The 22562-nt window shown below is 54.0% G+C and overlaps 1 protein-coding gene across 6 annotated transcripts in view; it reads right to left on the reverse strand.

The window, feature by feature from the left end:
• Nucleotides 1-22328, reverse strand: part of FBXO31 (F-box protein 31) — a 32890-nt gene extending 10562 nt beyond the window's left edge. Inside the window, exons 1-5 of one of the 6 annotated variants that reach the window (XM_031688868.2) lie at nucleotides 21931-22328; nucleotides 10997-11068; nucleotides 7771-7857; nucleotides 2837-2913; nucleotides 17-184 (exon numbers count right to left, since the gene is read on the reverse strand). In XM_031688868.2, the coding sequence (XP_031544728.1) occupies nucleotides 17-184; nucleotides 2837-2913; nucleotides 7771-7857; nucleotides 10997-11068; nucleotides 21931-22279 (753 nt within the window). In that variant the 5' untranslated portion in view covers nucleotides 22280-22328. Of the gene's footprint in view, nucleotides 1-16; nucleotides 185-2836; nucleotides 2914-7770; nucleotides 7858-10996; nucleotides 11069-16187; nucleotides 16349-21930 lie in introns of those variants that run through there. The other 5 variants (XM_031688867.2, XM_072946760.1, XM_031688869.2 and 2 more) reach the window with 5 other exon arrangements.
• Nucleotides 22329-22562: the final 234 nt, after the last annotated feature.

The following is a 22562-nucleotide window of genomic DNA, read 5'->3' on the forward strand; positions in this document are numbered from 1 at the left end:
GGAGCCCCGCGCTCACCTGGATGTGGCCGTTGTGGGGCCCTCTGTGGCCGTACATGCACTCCACTGTGGCCGACTTCCTCTCCATCAGGTGGATTCTGAACAAGGGCTTGAACCGCATCGGGTCGTCCACGTGAGGGTCGTGGGGAGGCAGGTACATCCAGCCAATGATGAAAAAGCCGTCCACCTGCGGCGCAGGTCCACGCAAGGGTGAGGCTGGGGGACAGCATCCCGCCCCCAGGCTAACCACAGGACCACCCTCGTCTCCACGCTTCAGTCCTGCAAGGACCTGGGGGCCCACCCAGCACAGCAGGATAAGCACGGCCCCGCACACCAGTGCGTTAGCTGAGAAGAGGCTCTCTAAAATGACACCCGGTGACTAACGCTGGTCACACTGTACTATACCACTGAAACCCGCTGAGAAACGGAGCTCAGTGTTCTCCCTACCCCTCAAAAGAGGCTAAAACAGAGAGGTGATAGGTGTGTTAACTAACGAGATGGCAGAATCCTTCCACAGCGTGCAGGCACGTCAGATCACAATGGTGTCCTCTGTACATATCTTACAAATTTGTCAATTACACCTAAATAAAACTGAAAAAAACTAATCAGCTATTTTTTAAATAGAAAATACAGTGGTTAGATCTGAATCCAAGCAAGCCTTTTAGAGAGAACTTACAGGTCTGAAGTGGAGGTAAGGGGCTGGGGGAACCCGCTGGAAGATACAAGGAAGAAGCAAGAATGACCCCCAAAGTGGACACCCAGCAGGGCACTGGCCAGAGGAAAACTGGAGATGCTGCTCCGGCAGGAGACATGAGGCAAAGCAGACACTGCAGCGTGAGGGCGGGTTTTGATCCTGATCCGAACCAGCCAGCTGTCAACAGCCAGCTCTGAGACCACACCCACGTCGTCAGAGAACCCCACTGAAGCACAGACGCCACCAACCGGGCACGCTACAGCCACCTGCTGAACCCGGGGTGTTCCCACTGCTCTTCTCACTACTCATGTGCGTGTGTGCAAACGATAGACAATAAAGGTGGTGACCAGGTCAGAGGAGGGAGCGGCCCCCAGACACGGGCACTCAGCAAACGCATGCACGTTCTCAGCTGGGGCGGGGGGACTCTGCATCCCCGCTTCAGATGACCCAGAGGACACTCCTGCCCCCCAGGGGAGCCAGCATCCACAGCTTCCAGCTCTGGAGACAGAGGAAGAGAGAACTCAGCCGTTTCTGCAGCGAGCTGTCTGAAACAACGGCCAGGTGGTGCTGTTCTGTCGTGGGCTCCACGTCCCTGTCTCCTGCTTTCAGAAGCCCTTATTTTTTTTTTAACTCTATTATTCACTCCCAGTAAGAAAAACAATTATCACCCTCCCCAACTAAAAGGAAGGAAAGAATCTGGCCATGACGGGAGGGAGCTGTATGGCTTGTCCCTGGGAGAACATTCTAAAAGCAAGGCTCCCCCAGTGACATTAAACATAACAAATGTAAAGTGTTTCTTTAGTGGATGTTTCCACCAAGTTAGAGAATATGAAGCAATACTTATCCCCGCCCCAAACCCCACCTGGTGAGCAAAATACAGAGTGACAGAGTAACCAGAGTCACCCAGTGGCCCCCGTGAACCAGGCTCAGAGGAGTCCACACCCAGGCCGTGGCGCAGCAGAGCCACGCACGGGGACACAAGGCAACGCCAGGCCCCCAGACTTGGCTTCTGGCCTTCCAAGCGTGTGTGCCGAGAGGGGAACAAAAATCAGGACACTAGCCATGCACAAAGGGCACCTGACTTTGCTCTCACTGCACCACCTGCTGCGGCAACGTCCGAGGCCAGGCGCCGGCCCAGAGCTCCGCGATTGTGATGCCCACCCAGGTCCTGGCTCCTGATCCAGAGGCCTGGCTCACAGAGCACGCAGCCAGAGACCCGGCAAGGGCTGCTCCTGCGAGGCGCCGACACCAGGCCCTTTGGGACAACTCAATTTTAGACTCTGGCTTCCAGACTGGGAGAGTAAATCCTGTTGTTTTAACCCTCCCAGTGTGTGGTAATTTGTTCCAAGAGCCCCAGGACGCTAAGACGGTGAGTGATAAGTGATCTGTGAGGAGAGGCTCTGAGACCCTGGAAATACCCCATTTCCCAAAAAGCGCTCACTTGCTGGTTTCACCAGCCAGCGAGGACCCTGGCCCGGCTCTGGCGTTACCATGAGGGTGAGGAAACATTTAAAACCCCACGTTCTGACTCTGCTCTAAGACTTCTGTCCCCGAGGCCATGCCTGCAGGGTGACCATGCCAACGCCTCACCCCAGGGCATCTCCCATGCTGGACTGTGTCTGATTCATAGAGCAAGCACTCCACACGCGCTGGGACAACAGAAGGCACTGCAGTAGTGACAGATCAAGGCACAGAGACGGACACTTGCCACAACACCGGGCCCAGGCCGCACGGTCCCCTGGAGTGCGTGGGCTTATGCTTTCCATCCAGGACTAGGCTCCGAGTGCCCCATGCAGCCTCCTTTCCTTTCAGCCTGCAGACCCCCCAGTTCAGGGCTACGAACCAGCGCACGACCCAACACCAGAGTGTCCTGCGGTGTGAGGGCAGTGGCCCTCAGTGTCTGGGAGACAGGGACCAGGGAAGGGAAGATGCCCTCACAGCAGCTGGCATCCCATCACCACAGAGTCCGGAGATGAGGCAGAAGCCAAGAGCGACCTTAAATGAATCTCTGCTCATTTAGAAAATGACACCTGACTCCCAAAAAGTAATCCGATTACTTTGTCACACAGGAACTGCTGGCCTGCCCCTCCGGCGGAGGACGGAGCCCCGTCCCCGAGAATGCAGGCGCAGAGCTCCGGGACTTACCACCACATTCAGCAGTCCTCCGTACGGCCCGATGTCCGGCTGCCACAGTCCCAAGATGTGTCTGTACCGGTGAAGCACTACAGGGAGAGAGCACAGGACCTCGCTGTAGACACGCCCGCCTCTCCAGCAAATCGGAGGAAAGGGTGGGAGGAGGGCGCGCGGGTGAGGAAACCAGCTGCAAAGGCCTGTAGCAGGGCCTCGGGAACAAAGACGGATTCAAGCAAACCACCCCTACACAATGGGTCGTTCGGAACCTCAGCCTCTGCAACCCAGCTCCAACAACTAGGAACCGCTGCCTCGGAGGACACAGTGAGCGCCCTCGTCAAGTAGAGCCTCCCGGCAGTGCACACAGCTGAGGGGGCGTGGGCTTCTCTGACGGAGGTGGAGTCCAAAGCGCCCAGGGCTGTGCAGTGAGATTTACGCTGCCTCATCTGTCTTTAAAAAAAATTTCCCCCTTATTTCAAAAGCAACACGTGTGTATCCATCAGCGGAGAAAAGGCACCTAATGCCGACCTGAGATCCCACTGCCCACGCTGGCCAGCGCGGTAAACGCCACAGGAACCACCCTCACTTCGTGTATTTGCTGAGCGAACAAGTGAAGGGATGAGCAGGCTGCCCAGAGAAGACAAGCAGCTTATGCAGGGCCCTGCCTGCCAGCCGGAGGGCCTGGGGTCTCTCTGCAGCCAGCATGTGCTGGTGCATCTTACGTGTCATCTGTGCTGGGCCACGGGGGGGTCCAGACACTTCTGGTCAAACATGATTCTGGTCTGCCTGTGCTCTGGGTGAGATTAGTATTGAGATCTGTGGACAGAGAGCACAGAATGTGTTCCCTCGTGTGGCGGGCCTCGTCCAATCAGTTGAAGGCCCGGACAGAAGAAGGCTGGCACTCCCATCAGTGTGGAGGAGCTCCGCCTGCCTGGCTGCAAGCTGGGACATCGCGTTTTCTAAGTAGATCATGGGCTCTTCCTGAACAGCACAAAAAGGCTGAGCCTCCCATGAACACAGGGCAATCTTCTCCTGCCTGAGTGCCTTGAGCTGGTGCACTGGGCTTTCCTGGCCTTCGGACTCCATCTGAAACATGGGCTTTTCCTGGGGCTGGAACCTGCTGGACTGCAGACTGGAACTACACCATCGGCTCCTCTGGTCTCCAGCCTGCTGACTGAAGAGCCTCAGACTTGCCAGCCTCCCTGGCTGTGTGATCCAATTCCTTGTAATAATCTCTATATACAAAGAAAGCGGTTTGGTGTCTGAGAACCCCGGCTAACACACAGTGGGGGCCACGGGTGGTCTGCACCATCACACCAGTCTGCAGGAGGAAGACCGAGCGACAGGCCCAGAGGGGCCTGAGCCCAGACAACAGCCCTCTGGGGACCACCTGGTCTGGGGCACAGAGAAGGGGAAGGTGAGGCCAGAACCATCCCAAGGCTGCAGGGCGTACAGGCAGCTGGTGGGAAAAACACCAGGTGCTACCGAGGTTTCAGCCTGAGGACACACGTCTCTAAGTGAGCCTGACTGTCTGCAGGACACCTGCCATCCCCTCTGTGTGCAATCTTCTGAGCCACTTTACCAGGCACACATCAAAGTCCGTGCTTATTTTACGGCCATACCCTGATGGGGTTCATGCTTGTTACACAAGCAATATTAAGCAGAAACCATGAACAGTGAACTTCAGACAGTGCAACACACACTCAGGTGTTTAAGGGTGAAGCAGACTGATGCCTGCCACTCACCGTGAAATGCATCTCAGAATAGGATGGACAGATGGACAGATGCATGAGAGCAGAGTGGAGCAGGGCACTATGGAATCGGGTGATGGTAAATGGGTACTCACCACACAACTCTTTCCACTTTTCTGTATGTTTTTAAATTTTTATGGTAAAATGGTGGAGGAAAAATTAAATCTCAGTAGATGCAGAAAAGGCCCTGACAGAATTCGACATCCATTTACGATGAAGACTCTCACGTGGGGGGTTAGGACAGAAGGTACTGCAACGTGGTAAGGCCACACATGACAAACCCACAGCCAGTATCAGGCTCAACAGTGAAAAGCGGAAAGCCTTTCCCCCAGATCAGGAACAAGACAAGGATGCCCATTCTCGCCACGCTCATTCGCCGTAGGACTGCAAGTCCTAGACAGAGCAATTAGGCAAGAATAAGAAATAAAATGTATCCAAATGGGAAAGGAAGAAGTAAAACTGCCACTATCTGCAGATGACGTAACTATTTCTAGAAAATCCTAAAGACACCACCAAAAAGCTAAGAACTAGCACACGAACTCAGCTAAGCCGCAGGATACAAAACCGCTGCGCAGGACACAATCAGGAGAAACAGCACGAAGAAACCCAGCCAGGTCAGCAGCAGAGGCTCTCTCCTCTCTCAGACGTACCTCCGGCGGGCGCCCCGCGGCCTTTCCAGAAGCACCCCTCTGCTGTATTCTTACCAGAGGTCTCCTTCCTCCCTCAGTAACCATCCCCACCTGTGTTCTTGGCTCCACTTGGCAGACTGGGCTTTGGGGGGCCTTCCTGTCAGACTCCATCCTGTGCAGCAAACACCCCTTGTCATCTGCCCTGAGGGTTAAAGGTTGCCTGCCCGCCTCCTCACTTGTGGTGGGCAACGTTCCAAATTCCTTGCGTCACTGGAACAACCTGGAGCCCTGCCAGAATTCTAGGTTTGACCTCAAACCCCAGAGCCCTACAGTCATAGCAAGAGTCATCTTTAAGGTCAAAGTGCAGTCTGACAGTCACTGTAGGTTTGCACACAAGGACACGTGTCAGATCCCCAGTAAAGACCACGAAGCCCCCATGACACCCTCGAAGCCGAGCAGACAAGAATTATCCAGACCATCAGGCAGCAACACGCGGTTCCCAACAGAAGAGCCGCAGCCTCACGCAACGCTGACTCGTTTCTCCCAGGACGGCGTCTCTCGGGTCCTGGGGAATGTGGCCCGGAGGACTCCAGGGGACCAGAGGACGCAGGTCCTCACACCTCCACGAAGGGCACGAGCGGATGAGGGAGGCAGGAATGGCAGCAGGTCCCACGCCCCTTACAAGCCAGCTGTCACCGCAGGCCCCTCGGGAGCCTTGGCCAGCGTCAGAGGACGGATCTCCAGCTGCCCTTAGGACACAGCAGGACACGGGAACACTGAACACCTGGGCACACGGACATTTCAGATCGCGCTGAGTCTGGCTTTCCCTCGTCACACGTGGAAACGCGTCCGCTGACATCCCAGGAGCCCATGAAGGTAACAGACCCACCACAGTGCAAGCATGTCCACGGAGAGGGGCAACCAGCGCTGACAACTGGCTACTTCCATTCTGTTTTTAGGAGCTTGCACGCTTTCCACAGTGACTGCTGGGCTCTTGTTATTCCACCCAATCCTCGAGGGGACAGCAGGCCCCAACTGAAACGAGCCGGCCATACGGCCATCAGCCACAAGCAACAGGGGACACCCCAGGACGCAGCTACCATGCCCAGACGCGCAAGCCAAGGCCTCCCCGGGGCGTGGTCACAGTCTGGACTCACGGTGCGTCCTCATTAGCCGCAGAGAGCTTTTGCGCACCCCCAGCACAATTCTGGGCACTTCTAGGTCCCAGCCTCCGAGCACCCAGAGGTGGGTCAGAACCCCACGCTAGCTCTGCGGTGTACATTTCGGGTAGGCTGTTGTTCTAGAAGAATCCTGGGTCAGCCATGTGACGTCATGAACCTCTCAGCGCTTGTCTGTTTGGACCTAAGAGCTCGCACACCCGGTTCCCGTCAGCACAGCTTCACGTCGATCTGCCCACCCACGACGTCAGTTCTCCCGCGGGGCCGGAGGAGGCCCGGCTGCCTGACCGCTAAGCAGGGAGGGAGGGCCAGTCTGTGATGGGGCGTTCTAGAGAGGCTGTTTCCCAGAGGGTTTGGGAAAGGACAGAATTCATGCCTTCAAACCTGGCCAGCCCGACCCCCTTCCCTTCCGAGCGCAGCCCACCCCGGGCTTGAGGTGACAGCTCCCACCTCGCCACCCCGGGCCTGGGCAACACAGACACGGTGGGTTTGTAAGCAGTCGTGTGCAGCCCTCAGAGGCCACCCCAGAGCATGCTGCCCACACCTGGGCAGCCCTGTCCTGACCCCCGGGCAACCCCCTGAGTAGAGTGGGGCCGGCCAGCACACAGCAGCCAAGTGGCCGGGGGTTAGGAGACACTCCACAAACGACTCTACTCCCCCTGCTCCGAGCAGTTTTGTGGGGAGCTGTGCACTTCTAAGACTCAGAAGGGGGTCCGCTCCGTGCAGGAGGCGGACGTGAGGAGCGCTCAGAGGGGCCGGCGTGAAGCGCAGGAGGGTGTCCGGGTGCTTCCAGAAATGTGAGAGCGGCTCTCAGTGCGTGTCAGCTCAACCCAAGAAAAAGCAGAGACAGCATTAACCGCCTATGGAAAACGGCTTAGGGAAATTTCCAGAGCTCAAATAACGCCAATCAAAAGAGGAATCAGGAGCTAAACAATCAGCTGTCTCCACACGCTTCTGCTGTGTGTGCTACGTGCACGGACGCTTTTTAAACTGACACATGCTGTTAAAACGTGGCTGACCAGCAAAGCCCGGATGTGGACACTGACCTTTCATTTTGGAATAGAAAGGCTTTTGGGCTGCTACTCTGTCTCAAGAAGTGACACATGTTAAAATGCACATCGACACAGTGACCTTGGCTGGTACGACCCAAAAACCCAAAGCCACTGTGGAAACTCGGCCCATCCGTGCAGCTGCCCTGGGGCCGCCGCTCCACGATGACCAGGTCACCCTGAGCCAGGGAGGACCCACAGCTCAGTGAGAACAGCAAAAGCCAGGGAGGTCAGCTTGCTCTCGGGACCAAAGCCGTCCCCGTGCTGGGTGAGAGGGCCCTCTCCATGCAGCTTCTCGGCCGTGCTCGCCCACGAAAGCAGACGCCAGCAGGAGGTACGTACGGCAGGTGTAAACATCTCTGTACTCCATGTGTTCATAATCGGGAAGAATTTTCATGAAACGTCCTGACTTCACACGAGGGTTTATACCTGAACGGACACAGCAGGGAGAGGGCTAAAGATGGTTCTGCCTTCACAACTGCAGAAACAGTGTTCATACGACTCGACACCCCTCCCTCACCCACATCACACAATTCCCTCACTTCCTCGACCCCCACGTTGCTGGGAGGCAGGCGCTCGCCAAGGTGGTGGTGGTGACAGCCGTTCTCCCAAGTCATGATCCACACCAGACAGTCCCAACGGAGGCCAGCCGGGACCCCCGCCAGCTCTCTCCCCATCACCCGCCACCACCAATGGGGCCCCCGAGCTGAGAGGGCAGAGGTCAAGGCTTGGGGATGTTTGACGTGACCATGCAGGAAACTCTGTGCCTCAACTAGGACGCCCGCTTGCCCGGTGCACACCTGGCACTTTCCTCCATCAGCTCCGTGTGTGTGCTGTTTGTGATGAGGGACGGTGATCGCCAGCCCCCTCAGTCAGACCCCTTCCCTCCTGAATCAAGGTGGCTGACTCTGCCATCTACACTGGAGCCAGGGCTGACTGTCCTCCACCACCTGTTCCAGAAGCTAAGTGACCTCCTTCTGCAGGAGGCCTTCAAAGCAAATTCACAAAAACACAGTTCCTGCTCCTGTGAAATGAAAACTGAAGCCACTTTGGCCGAGGACAATTCAACAGTCTGGGACGTGAAACAACAGTCAGTATGAATTCTTCTCTGGATCTTGTAACCATTTTCAAGGGGTCGAGAAGCAGCAGTCAAAGAAGTCTCCAGATGCCCCCCTGCGCCTGGGCACGCCCATGTGACCATCCCACCACCACCCACCCAGACCTCCCCCTCTCCTCCTGCTCACAGGCATGCACCACCCACCTGTCTGCCCACCTGCACCCAGGCACCCCCGCCACAGGACAGCTGCCCCCCCGGGCCCACAGCAGAGAGGAGCTCTGCAGGGGCCTTAATTCCCCACCTGTGCTCTCCTCTGGGTTTCAGCTCCTAACACCTGGCAGGTGTGAGCTCCCGCCTCCCTCCAGGATGCTATTTTGAGTGCTTACAACTTAGAGTGAAACCGAGTTGCTTTAAGATGATGTTATCAGCATTGTGCTGTGCACCAGAAATTGATACGACGTTGTAAACTGACTATACTTCAATAAAAATACATATATACCCCAAAAAAAAAGATGTCATCAAATGGCCTAATTCAAAAAGCAGTCAGAGGATAAGAACTTGTGGTATCAGATCCTCGTGAAAACAGCTGACCGTCCAAAAACCCAGCAGACCTCTCGAGTGAGCATTCTCAGAGACTGCTGAGGCCAGGCCGGCTCTGACTCAGACATCGACGCCCACAGCCCTAGACTCTACACTCCGGCAAACTTGAGGCACAGAGCTCTGGGGAGCAACGCTGGAGTAGAGAGTGGAGCCAGGGCCACGGGGGCACCCCCAGAGCAGAGGGTACCGGGGAGGGGACACACCAGCTTTCTGCCTCTGAACTCTCAGCTTGACAGGATTCAAAGCAGCGTTGCTCTCGCCATTGAGGCCAGAAGACAGGAAGGAGTTTCACTTCCGCGAGACAGGGCCACTCAGGCTCCCAGACCCACCCTCCTGGAGACACTAGGCCTCTTGGGTTGGTGGGTTGTGGAGCAAGGCCAGAGAAGAAAGCAAAGTCTGAAGTGCACAGGGAGGAGGAGTGGGAGGTCTTGCGCACACCAGCCCCACACTGGGCCCAGGACCAAGGACAGGGGCACAGGCGGCGGGGGAGGGGGGGGAATGGCGGCCGAGGGTGAGGACGCAGCTGGAGGCCGTTGGGGACGGGGAGAAGGGGTGCTGGGGGGTGGTGGCAGAAGTGGGGCTGGGACATGCAGGGCTCCCAGAGGCAGCAAGGAGGGCCAACACCCAGAACTGCACGTGCCCAGGGCAGCTAGGCTCCTCATGGAAGGTCTACGAGGCACCCAGAGCCTCTGACAGGAGATCCCCACCGCGAGGGCAAACCCTAACCCAGGAACACGGGCTGACCCAACAACCCCGCAGGATAAGTGTGGGGACAAGTCTCATGGGATAAGGAAACGTGCCAGTGAAACCAGCCCGGTTCAGGGGCCAGCCGCACAGGAAGTCCACACTCTACCTGTGCAGGGTGGGGGTTGGGGGTGCAGGTGAAGGAGGGGTGTCTCCAGGGGGCCTCTGAGGGGGACAAACCCACTGAAAAGAGGGTACACAGCAAGTGACAACAGCTAGCAAGCCCCCAGACCCTGGAAGGAAGCTTCCAGCACATCAGCGCAGGCCCAGCAGCCTGGCCCACAGAAAGCCCCGCTGCCTCTGTCCTCAGTCCTGAATGACAGGTGTTTCCAGGCAGAAGCACAGCCCCAGGTTCCCAGGGAAGGCGTTTAAGTAAGAAGCACCACCTGGTCTAAGTGTTCAATACGGAACTGGGTACAAAGTTCAAAAGAACATGAAAACCAAAATCTAACAAGACGGTTTTAAGATGAACACTTAAGGTCCTTTCAGAGAGATCAAAAGGTCAACTTTAGGCCAAAGAGAAGTGAGTCACCATGGTTCCTAAATGCCCAGCCTGAGGTGTTGACAAAGCAGGCCACACCCCCCACCATGAGTGCACTGCCCAGAGCAACATCCCTGCCAACAGCCTCAGGCAAAGGGCACTGAGGAAAGGCCAGTGGGGAAGATGCTTGGGACCTGCAGGGGAGGGTGGGGAACTCTGAGCATCAGAGAGCGTTGCTGGCAAAGGAGCACAGAACAAGAAAGATGGGGCTGCGGGACTCAACAAGCCTGCAGGAAGGCGGGGGGGCTGGGACTGGTGCGGGCCCGGGCAGGGGGAGGGGTCAGCTGCAGTCCACGTCTCCAGCCAGGCTGCGGCCCAGGATGCAGAGAAAGGGACACCTCCGGAGGAACACCAGGGTTGTTTCCAGGGTAGCCACGCTCCCCAGACCGGTGTGGGCTGCAAAATCAGGGTTGTGATACAGCCAGAAGGGGAGAAAAGAGCCCCTCCCTTTCCAGCGCTGTCACTACCAGTGTTGTCTTTTAAATGTCAAGTATGACTTTTTAAGACGGTGTCTGAGAGAGAACCTGTAGGCTGGGGGCCAAATTATTTCTGTTTTCCACAGTTGGTGCTCACCGTGTGTCTGCTTTTGGAACAAAGTTAAGGGTAGATGGTAACGATTAACTTACGCTTTGCATAGACGTCTCTACAAGACACGCCCGTGATCTCCAGCTTCCGCAAGTTTTCACAAACGCCATACTCTGTAACAAGAAACATTTGCTGGACATTACAGTCAAGAAAACAACAAAAGCAGCAGAAATAGACTGGGCAGAGGGGGTGGGAGAAGGGTTGGGGGCATTCCTCAGCCTTGGCCTTGTCTTCTGAGATTGAGTCTGTCTTTCGTTGCAGGGACTTCTCCACAGTCAGCCAACACCCTCACTCGCCAGCAAAGCCATCGTTCTATTTCTGGACGACACAGCTCTGAATGAAACAGCAATCTGCCCAGTCTCTTCCAACAAGCCCTAGAAGCCTGATCACACAAGCCCACCACCACACAGCCCCAGCTCACGAGCCCGGTGAGGCGGAGACTCAGAGCGGAGGACGAAGCACCTTCACACGGGAAAGGAAAGCCCCTGGTGTCAGGGCTCCACGAAGGCCCCCAAAACCCCACTGTGGCTACCGACTCTCTTAAATAAAGAGACAGGTCCCACAATCAGAGACCGAGGAGGAGGGACACTAGGAGGAGAAGCAGGACCCTTTGTCCCTTCTGCATGGGGCTGCCCGGAGCCAGCAGCCGGCGAAAAGGATGCCGGACACCCTCCCTGTCTCCCCACCCCACGTGCCTGGCTGATCAGTCCCTCCTGCTTCCTCTCCTGGCCCCCTACCCCCACCCACTGCCCCCAGCACCTCCCAAAGGAAACTCCCACCCCTTCTGCCAGGCCTCTCCGTAGTGCACAGAAACGGACTGCCAGGAGCTGATAAACAACAGCAACCCCACGTCCAGGCCCTGGTGCGCTGGGCACCAGGCCCAGGTCCTGCTGGACATCGGCCTGCCAGCAGCCCACCAGAGGCGTCCCCATTTTAATAATGAGAAACAGGCACAGGGCAGTGAGTGACGGGGGCCCAGAACTAAAGCCTGGAAGGGAACCCTCTCAGTGGGGAGCACAGCCCGGCAGTGTGCTCAGCAGGCGTCTGAGAAAGGGAGGGGTCCCCCAGGACCCCACGGTCGTCACCATGTAACCCTCACACACTGTGCTCACCCTGTGCAGCTGTCCAGCTAGGGTTACCCAGGACAATGGGATAACAAAAACCTGACACCCACCTCCAAGGCCGGTGCTCTGCCCACACCCCAGGGAGGGGAGCCCAAGCTCGGTGAGGGTGATGACTCGGCAGTCCTTCTGGAAGGTGGACTGCAGTCAGGCCAGCAAAGTGCCGTCTAGCTCACCAGTCACAGACCCCCACCCCGAGGCCTGGTCCTTTCAATGGATGACATTAACCCCAAACGCTTCTATGCCTCTATGACTGGGAGGATTCCGACAGTATACCACGTAAAGCAGACGGTGGAGAGCCCATCAGTGGCAAGGTGGTTACTAACCAGGGCCCTGCCTTCCCTGCCTCCACTGCTGATGAACAGACCGTGGCCTTGCTCGATACCAGACAAAACACACATTTCATTCCTCTGCCAAGAAGAACATGGACTCCATTCTAGAGGGTTATGCAAGGTGCAAGAACTAGATAATGAAATAAGCTGTTTGTGAACCTGGGGCAAGGATAACACCTGCATGAAACAGGAGTGACCAGCAACTGAGGGGCCCCAGTTTGTCAAAATCCTTGCAGACCATCTGGGGGACCAGCTGAAAGGGCCACATCCGCCCTTGCCAGCAAACAGGCTGGAGGTGGTCTGGCCGCTCCCCTCAAGATGAGCTCTGCTCCACGCTGACCTGTCTTCATGACTCCCTGCCAGCTCCACCACCCTGAGTGGCCCTCCAGGAACACACTGTCCTTCCCTCATACCAGCGATGAGCTCCAAAACTGCTACCACACAAGACTGGTGCTTCGTTCGTCTCCTGTGTGGTGTGGAAGGGCAGCTCCTCTCCCGGCTCCAGCAGCTACCGGCGCTCACGGCTGCAGACCAGCTGCACCTCTTTTCTGCCTTGGCGACAAGGCAGTTTAGGGGCTGGGGGGGTCTTCTCCCTTGACCTGTGCACTTCTGTGACACGTGTGGACACTCTGGCAGTTAGATGCAGGGCACAGAACTAAGACACATCCGGGTGTGCCCTGGCCGCCTGAGGCGTGTGATGTCAAGGCCGGCCGTCTGCGTGGCACTGATGCTGTCACGCAAGGCATCCCCGGTGTCAGGAGGCTGAAGGCAGGCGACCTGGTCTGTGATCTCTGCATCTGAGTCCAGTGATGCTCCAAGCTGACAGAACAGCGCACTGCATCCACCCTGGTCACCTGAGGGATTCCTAGACTTCCGGCCAGGACGACCACATCACTGTGAACATCTGCACACGGTGTCAGGAAAGGGTGCCGCTGTCATTACACAGCAGACCAACTTGCATGAGCAGACGAGCCACCCACAAAAACGCCGTTAACAATCAGAAAAGCAAAAGTAGGATGTGGTGCTAATAAATGCAGCAATCCTTAGTGGATTTTTCTTAATGTTCCCAAAAGATAATAAATTCACCAAAGTGGAACAACGCTGCTCTTACCCAACTGCTCCTGCAAGAAATGTTTCGTATTTTCCACATGATGGAAAAATCCTTTTTTTAAACAGTGGCTAAGAACAATTCCACATCCTCTGACTGTTCTGTAAACTTTCCCATAAGTCAGCAGGGAAAAATGCCCTTAAAGTAGTGTTAATGCCAGTGTGCTTGCAGCACCAAGTGCACTTCCCTCCTCCCAGAAAAACTTTACCAGTGTTAATGCCACACTGGCCAAGACAACGGAAAGTCAGCACATGAGGGAGGGAGGGTGCAGCTGAGCAGCAGAGCACATGCTTAGCATACACGGTCCTGGGTTCAATCCCCGGCACCTCCATTAAAAAATGAATATAAATAAACAAACAAACCTAATTACGCCCTCCCAAAAAATAAAAATAAATTTTAAAAGTCACCAACTATGATGTCCACAGCTGCTTTCTAAGTGCTGGATTTGGTGTTGCAGGCTGTCAATTCAAAAACTTTGGTCCTAATCCATGATATAAGGTAGTTTGTGAAAGTCTTTTTTGAACTGTCTCTACTCCAAAAATGTCAACAAGTGGAAAAACAAAAAAAGTTGGGAAGCGGGAGAAAAATGGGTGAGCTGGGCTTGAGGAAATTTAAATCAAACACAGACTCACCTCCTGATACAGCTACTGTCCTATTTCTGGGTACACACAAAAGAAAGGAAAGAGATTGGATGAGATATTCGACACCCATGTTCACAGCAGCACTAACCACAGCACCCAAGAGGTGGAAACAGCCCAAGTGTCCATCGACGGACAGTGAGTAAGCAAACCCTGGTCCATCCACACAGTGGAATATTATTCAGCCTTAAAAAGGAAGACGTTTCTGACACCCGCTACAGCATGGATATGCCTTGAGGACATCATGCTGAGTGAAATGAGCCGGTCGCAAGGGGACAATACTGTTCAAGTCCACTCATGAGGTCTCTAGAGGAGTCAAATTCACAGAGACAGAAAGTAGAATGGCGGAGGCCAGGGGCTGGGGGAGGCAGAGGGGAAGTTTGTTCGTGTTTGGGGGGAAACAGCATCCACTGGGTGAGATGGAAAGTGTTGGAGATGGATGGGGGTGGTTGTACAAAAATGTGAATGCACTGAGTGCTACAGAACTGTACACTCAAAAGTTAAAATGGTACATTTTATGTATGTGTTACCACAACAAAAAAATTAAATTGCCATCTCAAATACTCCAATCAGAACATTTCCAAAAAGCTGTTTAACAGATGTTTTTCCAAGAGGGAAGGTCGACTCAGGAACTTCAGCTGAGCCGAAGCTGAAGCTGAAGCTGAAACTTCCCGGGAGCTGAGGGCCAGGGGCTCCAAGACCCCTCACTTGCCTCCTGCCCAGCGAGGTCAGTCACGTCCGTGGGCTCAGCAGAAGCCCCGCCCCAGCACACTCGTGAATCGAATCTAGTCAGTCTCCATGGGTGGGAGCGGATGAGTTTTCTCTCTCCTTCCCATTCTCCTGTCCGACAGGAGAACCCAGTGGACACACTCTGCTCCTGAGGCCCCTTCCCTGGAAGACATGACGGAGATTAACAGAGACGGGACTGGAGCCAGGCTGGCTGGGATGTGCACACTCTGCAGTGGGACAGAAGGTGACAAAGGGCACTCATCACACTATGCTCTGCACCAGCCGGGAGCGTGCAGTCAGAGGGCGCTACGCCCGCGTCCAGTAAACACAACTTGTGGGGCCTCCACCCACAGCACTAACACCGTCTCTGAAGCAAGCTGGCGGGCACACAGGATACGTCCGAGAAGGTGGTTCTCTCCCGGTGCTGGTGGGACTCCAAGGCCAGCGAGGGGGGGTCCACGGGCAGTGCGGAGACACTGCAGTGACCTCTGCAGAAAAGCAGTGCGGCTGGGTGAGCAGGGGTGGAGCCAGCAGATGCACCTGGAGACGCAGGGGGGGTCCAGTGAGGCCACGCAACAGCCGTAAGGCAGGGGCAGGAGGAAAGGGTGGTGTAACCAGATGTGGCAGCGACGGGCAGGAGGGAGCAGGGGAAGGACTGGAGGAGCGCTGCTGGCTTATTTCCCACCTGCTGTAAAGTTTTCCAAATAAAACCAAAGGCAGTATTGACTGGAAATTTAGCCCATTTCTGTTCTCTCTAAATTAGAGAATAATTATAACCCCTAGTAAATTATGGTTAAAACTTTACTCCCAAGGCTGAACAAGGAGGCAGAGGCAAGCATGGGACCTGGTGGGCAAGGGGGCTCCACCAGGCTCAGGGAGGAGTCAGTCCACTGGCCCCGGCGTCCTGCCACAGCTGCTGGGAGCAAACGTCCAAGGACAGCCCTCCAGCCACAGAGTGCAGGCTCCGAAGCCCCGTGCGGCCCCCTGCGTGCCACTCTCCTTAGTTAGTACCAAAGCTGCATGAAACACCTTTCTTTTTGTTTTCCTTTTTTTAAATAATGTAGCAGATCTGGAAAAAACACTGTAGCCAGCTTATCTCAGGATGGGAATGAAAGTAAAAACCAACACCTGGACACAGCTGATAGGCATCTCGCGTTAAACACCTAGAGTGTTCAAGGAGCGAAACAAACCGTTCCCGAGGACAGCTGACACCACCTACGAGATCAGTGCGACCTATTCCCAGCCAGTCCCATTCCTCAGAGATGAACAGCCTCAGGAACAGGATGGACCCCGAGGAGCCTCACCTGTCCAGACAGGGGATGCCGACCCTCGTGCAGCTCCCACAACGGGCACCCACTGGCCAAGGGAGACCCTCCCCACTGAGGTCCGACGGTCAGGCCCCGACACTCCTTCCTGGTGCACATGAGCCCTGGAGGTGAGCCCCGAGTCTGACTGGGTTGGCCTTCATCTCACCCGGGACCTTGCCTAAGACTCCAGACACTTCCGGATTCCCCGCTGAGACTCCACAGCTGGCGCAGTTCCGGGTTTGCACCCCTCTCTGCAAAGTATGCTGACTCATGCGTTCTGACCCCAGGCCACTCCCTCAAAGGTCCCGGGGTTTTGAGACGACACTTGTTCCTCTTCAAAGTCCCAAAGACATCCTTGCGTTTGTCCACTCTTCCCAGCCAAAGACAAACCAAGATCTGCCCGTGCATTACATAATCCCTTCATAAACACAACGCAACAGGAAAAAACAGCTATGCCTGCACCCCGAACGGCCAATCAGCCCCTTCTGGCCCCTTGCTGGCAAGGCACCAGTGTCTGTCCAATTCAATACGGCCAAGGGGAAGTCTTCACTCAGTGCCCTCTGGGGGCCAGGTCCACTTGCCAGCTCACTTTTTTAAGGTCAGAAATGACCAAGAGGTACCGATTTCCTTTACCCTTTCCTACTTTGCTAACTGGAAGGACTGGGTTTCTCTGTGAAGCAGCGCAGGAGATTCAACTTCCAGAAAGGAAGAGGCTGTAGTCCTGACAGTTATCAAAGCTGAAGGAAAGGACAAGAGTCCTTACAATTCTGGGTCCGGCTGTGTGTCCAGGAGGTGGCTTGGCTCCCAGTCTCTCGGCTGAAGCAGGCGTGTTTCTGTCACCCTGACAGCTGACCTGCCCACCCCACCCCCAAAACAAGCAGGCCCAACAAGCAAACGCTGAACAAACAAAATATTCCTAAAGCCAACTTTACAACCAACACCTCGGCCACTTCACCGCTCCCCTAGACAGACCCTTCCAATTTCAGTCGTATAGAACTTAACAGAAGCTCCAGTTCTCACATTTCACATCAGCGTATCAACCAGAACAGAAATAGCAGTTTCTTCTGTGTGCAAACAAGAAATTAAATATCGGTTTCTAATTTCGCAGTTCTGTCACAAAGCCCATACATTATGGGAAACGAATGTTTCTAATTATGATGGAATCTAAACCCACTTTAGACTTAAAACTGATCAAAATATTCCACAAATATCATTCCAGATGTCATTAAAACACCATCACGGGAAAAAATGGGCAAATTACACATAAATTCAAATCTTGACACTGGCAGGTACTGAGCTGAATAATATGAAATGCTTGTGCCTCAATACTTAAGAGTTTAGCGTGGAGGGGAAGATATACATGTGAGCATTTCCCTTGTTTTTAAATTTATCTTTTGTTAATACTTCAGTGTTTTGATTTGCCACAGTCTGAATTTTCCAAACTTTCTAGTCTCAGGTAGACTTCATGAAGTGCTGCCTGAATGAGCAGTGTCACAAATGGCTGACACTTCAAAATTCACAAACTCAGTGGTGAAGTATTAACCAAGACGAGCCTGGTCAGGGTCAAAGGCAAAGAGCCGACTTGGCGTCCATCCTCCTGCTCTGAGAAACGCTGGTCTATTTATAGCTCCATGCGCAAGTAGCTGCAGGAGGCCTGTAGCCAGAGGAGCGGTGCAGGAGAGCAGCTCTGGGGCTGGGCTTGCTCAGGCAGGTTTCCTGCAAGAGGGCAAACAGCAGCCGTCTGGTGTCTGCTTGCCCCCAAAACAGGAGCAGGGATTTGGCTTCTCATTCACAACTTTCTTTCACCGGCCCAGAGAAGTATCACCAGAAAATATTCACTCCTACAGCTCCAATACGTAGGGCGCTAGAGAGACCAAGTTCTATCAAAATAACTGATTCATTATTGCTTATTTATTGCTAGGAAACTGGAAGTTGTGAGATTCCCATCAAGCATTATAAACAGCCACCTCATTTTAAGTTTCTAGTGTCTGCTGCCTGCCACAGTCAGCCCCTGACATCCCATCCTGCCCGCACCCTGGAGGTCCGGTCACAGCCCCAAAGGCCCTGAAGCGATAAAGCAACCTCGTCACAACACCCTTCCTGTGACTTGTTCTCGCCTCTGGAAACTCCAATTATCAAAATACAGAAAGCAAACACACCGACACTGAGCAGCAAACGTGCGGATTCACTACTAGTCTCCCTCACCCTCCCAGGTCACTAACACACGGAGGCAACAACCTGTCAGGGCCGGACCTGGAGGGCCAGGGCCAGGAAACCCGATGGGCTGGGAACACCCACCTGCTGCTCACCAAGGCTGGGAGCACTTTGGCGTTTGCCTCTATGGACTTGACTTTGGCCTTTACACCCACCATAACCGAATGTCTAGTTCAGGATGGGTGAAATTGCAGGGCTCGAGAAATGAGATCAGACCTGCCTCACACACGACTGTCCTTTTACATAATCCAGTCACAATTAGACTAACCCTGTGAGATGCCTATGAAGGCCACACGGACTGCTAACCATCCAGTGTTTAACCCAGATGAGCTGGAAATTAAAGCTACCAGAAGGAACCAGCGAAACTGAAGACCTAGTTGTTGACGATCTTCATAACCTCGGGACAATAATGATTACTTAAACCCAAAGTTAAAAGTTCATCACTTTAACACTGTAACTTTTGCAGAAATCACTATAAATGAAATTAAAAGGCAAGTGACTATTGACTATGAGAAAGTGTTTTGCATGTATTAAATCAATCCAGATCAAATAAATAAAACCCACAATCAGTATGAAAAAATAACAATGGAGGAAAAAGGGCAAAGATTAAGGTATACAAAAAGAAGTCCAAATTACCAATTATATTTTTTAAATGTACATCTTCTCTAGTTAACAGGGACTTGCAAATTAAAATGAGATGCTGTTTCTCATCCAGATTGGCACAGATTTTGAGGAATGGATTGTTCAAACTAGACAGGATTTAGTGGATATTGGATTAAATGAAATAAAGAACCCAGACCACAAAAGCAGCTACTTTGAGACACACACCAAGCATTCCTGTCACCTTTAGTGACTTGTCTATGTGCATCCTAATGACAGGTGTGCAAAAGAAAACTATAACTGTTGTATTTAGAACGAAAAATCACTTCAAAAAATAACTAGCCAGTATATAGTAAAACTGCAAATCTCACAGCCCACGAACCCAGCAACACTACTTCTGGATATATTCCTTAGAGAAAATTCCAAATTTATCTGCGTACAAGGAAACATATGAAATTGTTTGCTGTCACCCTGTATATAACAAGAAAAAAGTAAATAAATGAATACACAAGGCCTCTTCAAATTATGAACCATCACATAGCATTTAAGACTGAACTAGACTTAAAGGTATTTACCTGGACAGAGCTTAAAAACACAAGTTGACGGGGGGGAAAGTAGATACACGGTACTTGCAGTATGATATATTTCTAAAATCAAACCACACGACACTGTTATACCTTGAGGATGTCACAGGTGCACAAATACAAGCAAACTCCACCCACAACAGTGGCTGCTTTCCCGGGAGTGAGAAGCACAGGGGTCATCAGTAGGGCCTTGAATGTCAGCTGAGACATTCTCTTGAAAAAAAAGTTGAGAAATCAAAAGCAAATATGACAGAAGACTCAAATGTTATTTATTGGAGGTGACAAGGAATATGCCTGTTTTACCATTTTTGTCTTTCATTTTTTAAATTCTTCCAGTGAAAACTCTCCTAGCTGTCAGGCCACCTTGGTAAACAGAGGCCTTGATTCTCCTGTCGCTATGTCTGCTGTCCCAGGAAAGCAGAACTGAGAACTGCGGCAGAGGGAAAGGCAGCACTGAAGAGTCCCCTTATGTCTGCCTCCCAGCACCCTTCTGCATCTTCAGGAGGACTTTTTATATTTCCATTAGCAATTGTAAGAATCTGCCCTGAGCTGTAACTCCAGTTGATTTTACTCTGTGGCAAATCTCTGAGCTTTCTGACTACATAAAAGTCTTCTGTTACCCTCTGTTCCTAGAATGTTGATACATACCTTACAGTTTCCCCAGAGACGACCCTGGAGACTACCACACAGCTGACCCTGGAGACTACCACACAGCTTCGGCAGACTGACGCAGAAGCGCCTCAAAGCACTAAGGGATGTCTGTGATCAATCTGGGCCTCACAGGTGTACAAAATGCAAAACAAAGCAAATGAAAAGGTAGAACTCTTTGCCTCTGTTTTAAAATGTCAAATGAAATTCACTTGCCACATACATGACAAAAGGTTAATATTACTAACATTCAATGAGCTTTTACAAATGTGTAAGACAAAAATAAACTCCCTAAGAGAAAAAGAGACCAAAAAATCACAAATCACAAATAGGGAACTCAAACGAGGAGAAATAAAAACGTCCGAGAAGCATCATAACCAAAGCACTACCATTTAGGTGGTGAGGGCTTCACCTGCTTTGTCTCATTTACCCGTCAAAGTCACCCTGTGGGAGCAGCACTTCACAGTGACACACGGGAAGGTGAAGCAGCAGAGTCCATGATCTCACAGCAGATAAACACTGATGACAAATCTGGAGCCTGGTCCACAGAGCTTTGTGGCAGAGAGAAGCTGAGTGGCTGATCCTCCTCTGGGGAGGAAATAGGGAAAGAGGCCTTCTTATGCAGGCTTCCTGGGGGTGCCAATACCAACAACTGAGCAATGAGTATCTAAAGTGTTACTAATGTGCACACCTTACTGCCCACATGCCACTTTGGGAAGCACACCCTGAGAAGATAATCTCAGAAGTTGTAAAAGGTAGGTGTAAGTCCCATAAGCTCTTATGAAATGCACAAAGGCAGGCTTGACAGCACTGTTTATAACAAGGAAAAACTGCAAACTTAGAAGTCTATCAGTAAGGGGCTAGTGCATGCATAGTCAGTGGAACACTATGAAGCTTTTTTATACTAAACCGTCTCTAAGAGACCATAAACGGTATGATCCCGTTAAGTAAAAACTTGACGTGGCTCTGCATGTGAATACGGAGAGAAAAATGTTTTCCAAAATTTTATGAGTGGCTTATCTTTGATTGCAGGTATCTCCGATTTTCCCTTTCTTCCCTTTGTGGTCCTTCGTTGTTTGATTTTTCCCTTGCCTATCCTTTTTACCAATATGGGAGCTTATTGAACGTCAGAGATCGTCAACGTTTAAATGCAGACAGCCTTGAACTTTGGATTAAGTAAACATTTCGTCCTGGAATTTGTTACAAAACTACTCACTATCTTCACTTCGGCCACCAGCATCCCTAAGCGGGGCATCCCCACCGCCTCACAGAGCAGGTCCTCGCCCTCAGGAGACCCTCCGAACACTAGGGCTCCCTCGGCTCCCCTAACTATTCAAGTTCACCCTCAAGCGCGAGTCAGCTCCGCCCCCACGGTCTGGGGACCACAGACGTCAGCTTGCTCCCTGGCCTAAACCCAGCCCCAGTTCGCGTCACTGCCCTCGGCGTCCAGGTCCCGCAGCCAGGGGACCCCTCACCCTCTCTGAGCACCTCACGCGGGCAGAGCCCGGTCCGCTGCCCATCCGGGAACCCAACCGCGCGGGGGCCCTGCGCCAGAATCTGTGGCAGGGCCCCGGGGTCACCCCCACCCCCGGCCAGGACCCTCCCCCTGGGTCCCCGATCTGCGGCAGGACCCCTGCCAGAGCCCCTCCCGGGCCAAGCCCCCTCCAGGCCCAGGCCCCGCCCGGGGCACTCACCCTCCCGGCAGCGCCGCCTCCAGATGGTGTCTGTGTGCAGGATGCGCCGGAACTTGGTGCAGACCTGCGCCAGGCTGGGCAGGTCGGTACCGGGCAGAGAGCCGAAGATCTCCACCAGCAGCTCGGGCGGCAGCTCCAGCAGGGAGCAGCGCGGGGGCGACGAGGGGCCAGCACTCCGGCCGCCCCCCGCCCCGGACAGCGCCGCCGCGCCCGCCTCGATGCGCTCCTCCTCGGGGTCCGTGTCCGGCTCGCTGTCGGCCGCTGCCGTCTCGGCCGGGCCCCGGCGCTGCTGGCGGCGCCGGCATCCCCGCGACGGGCCCACGCCGCAGAGACGAGCGCACACCGCCATGCCGGCGACTGACGGCCGTCGCGCCGCCGCCGCCCGTGCGCACGCGCCGCCGGAGAGCCGAGCCCCGCCCCACCCCGCCCCACCCCGCCCCGCCCCGCCCCGCCGGGGCCGAGCCCCTCCCCGGGGAGAGCCTAGCCCCGCCCCAGTGAGAGCCGAGCCCCGCCCCAAAGGACAGTCACGCTTCCCTGTCGTCATCTCGGGCTCCGCCCCGCCCGCCAGGAGAAGACCTGAGCCGTGGAAGCCTTGGGTGCCCCCCGCCGAAGGTTCTTCCGTACCCTCTCTT

Source organism: Vicugna pacos, chromosome 21 (assembly GCF_048564905.1).
Source record: "Vicugna pacos chromosome 21, VicPac4, whole genome shotgun sequence".
Lineage (NCBI taxonomy): Eukaryota > Metazoa > Chordata > Mammalia > Artiodactyla > Camelidae > Vicugna > Vicugna pacos.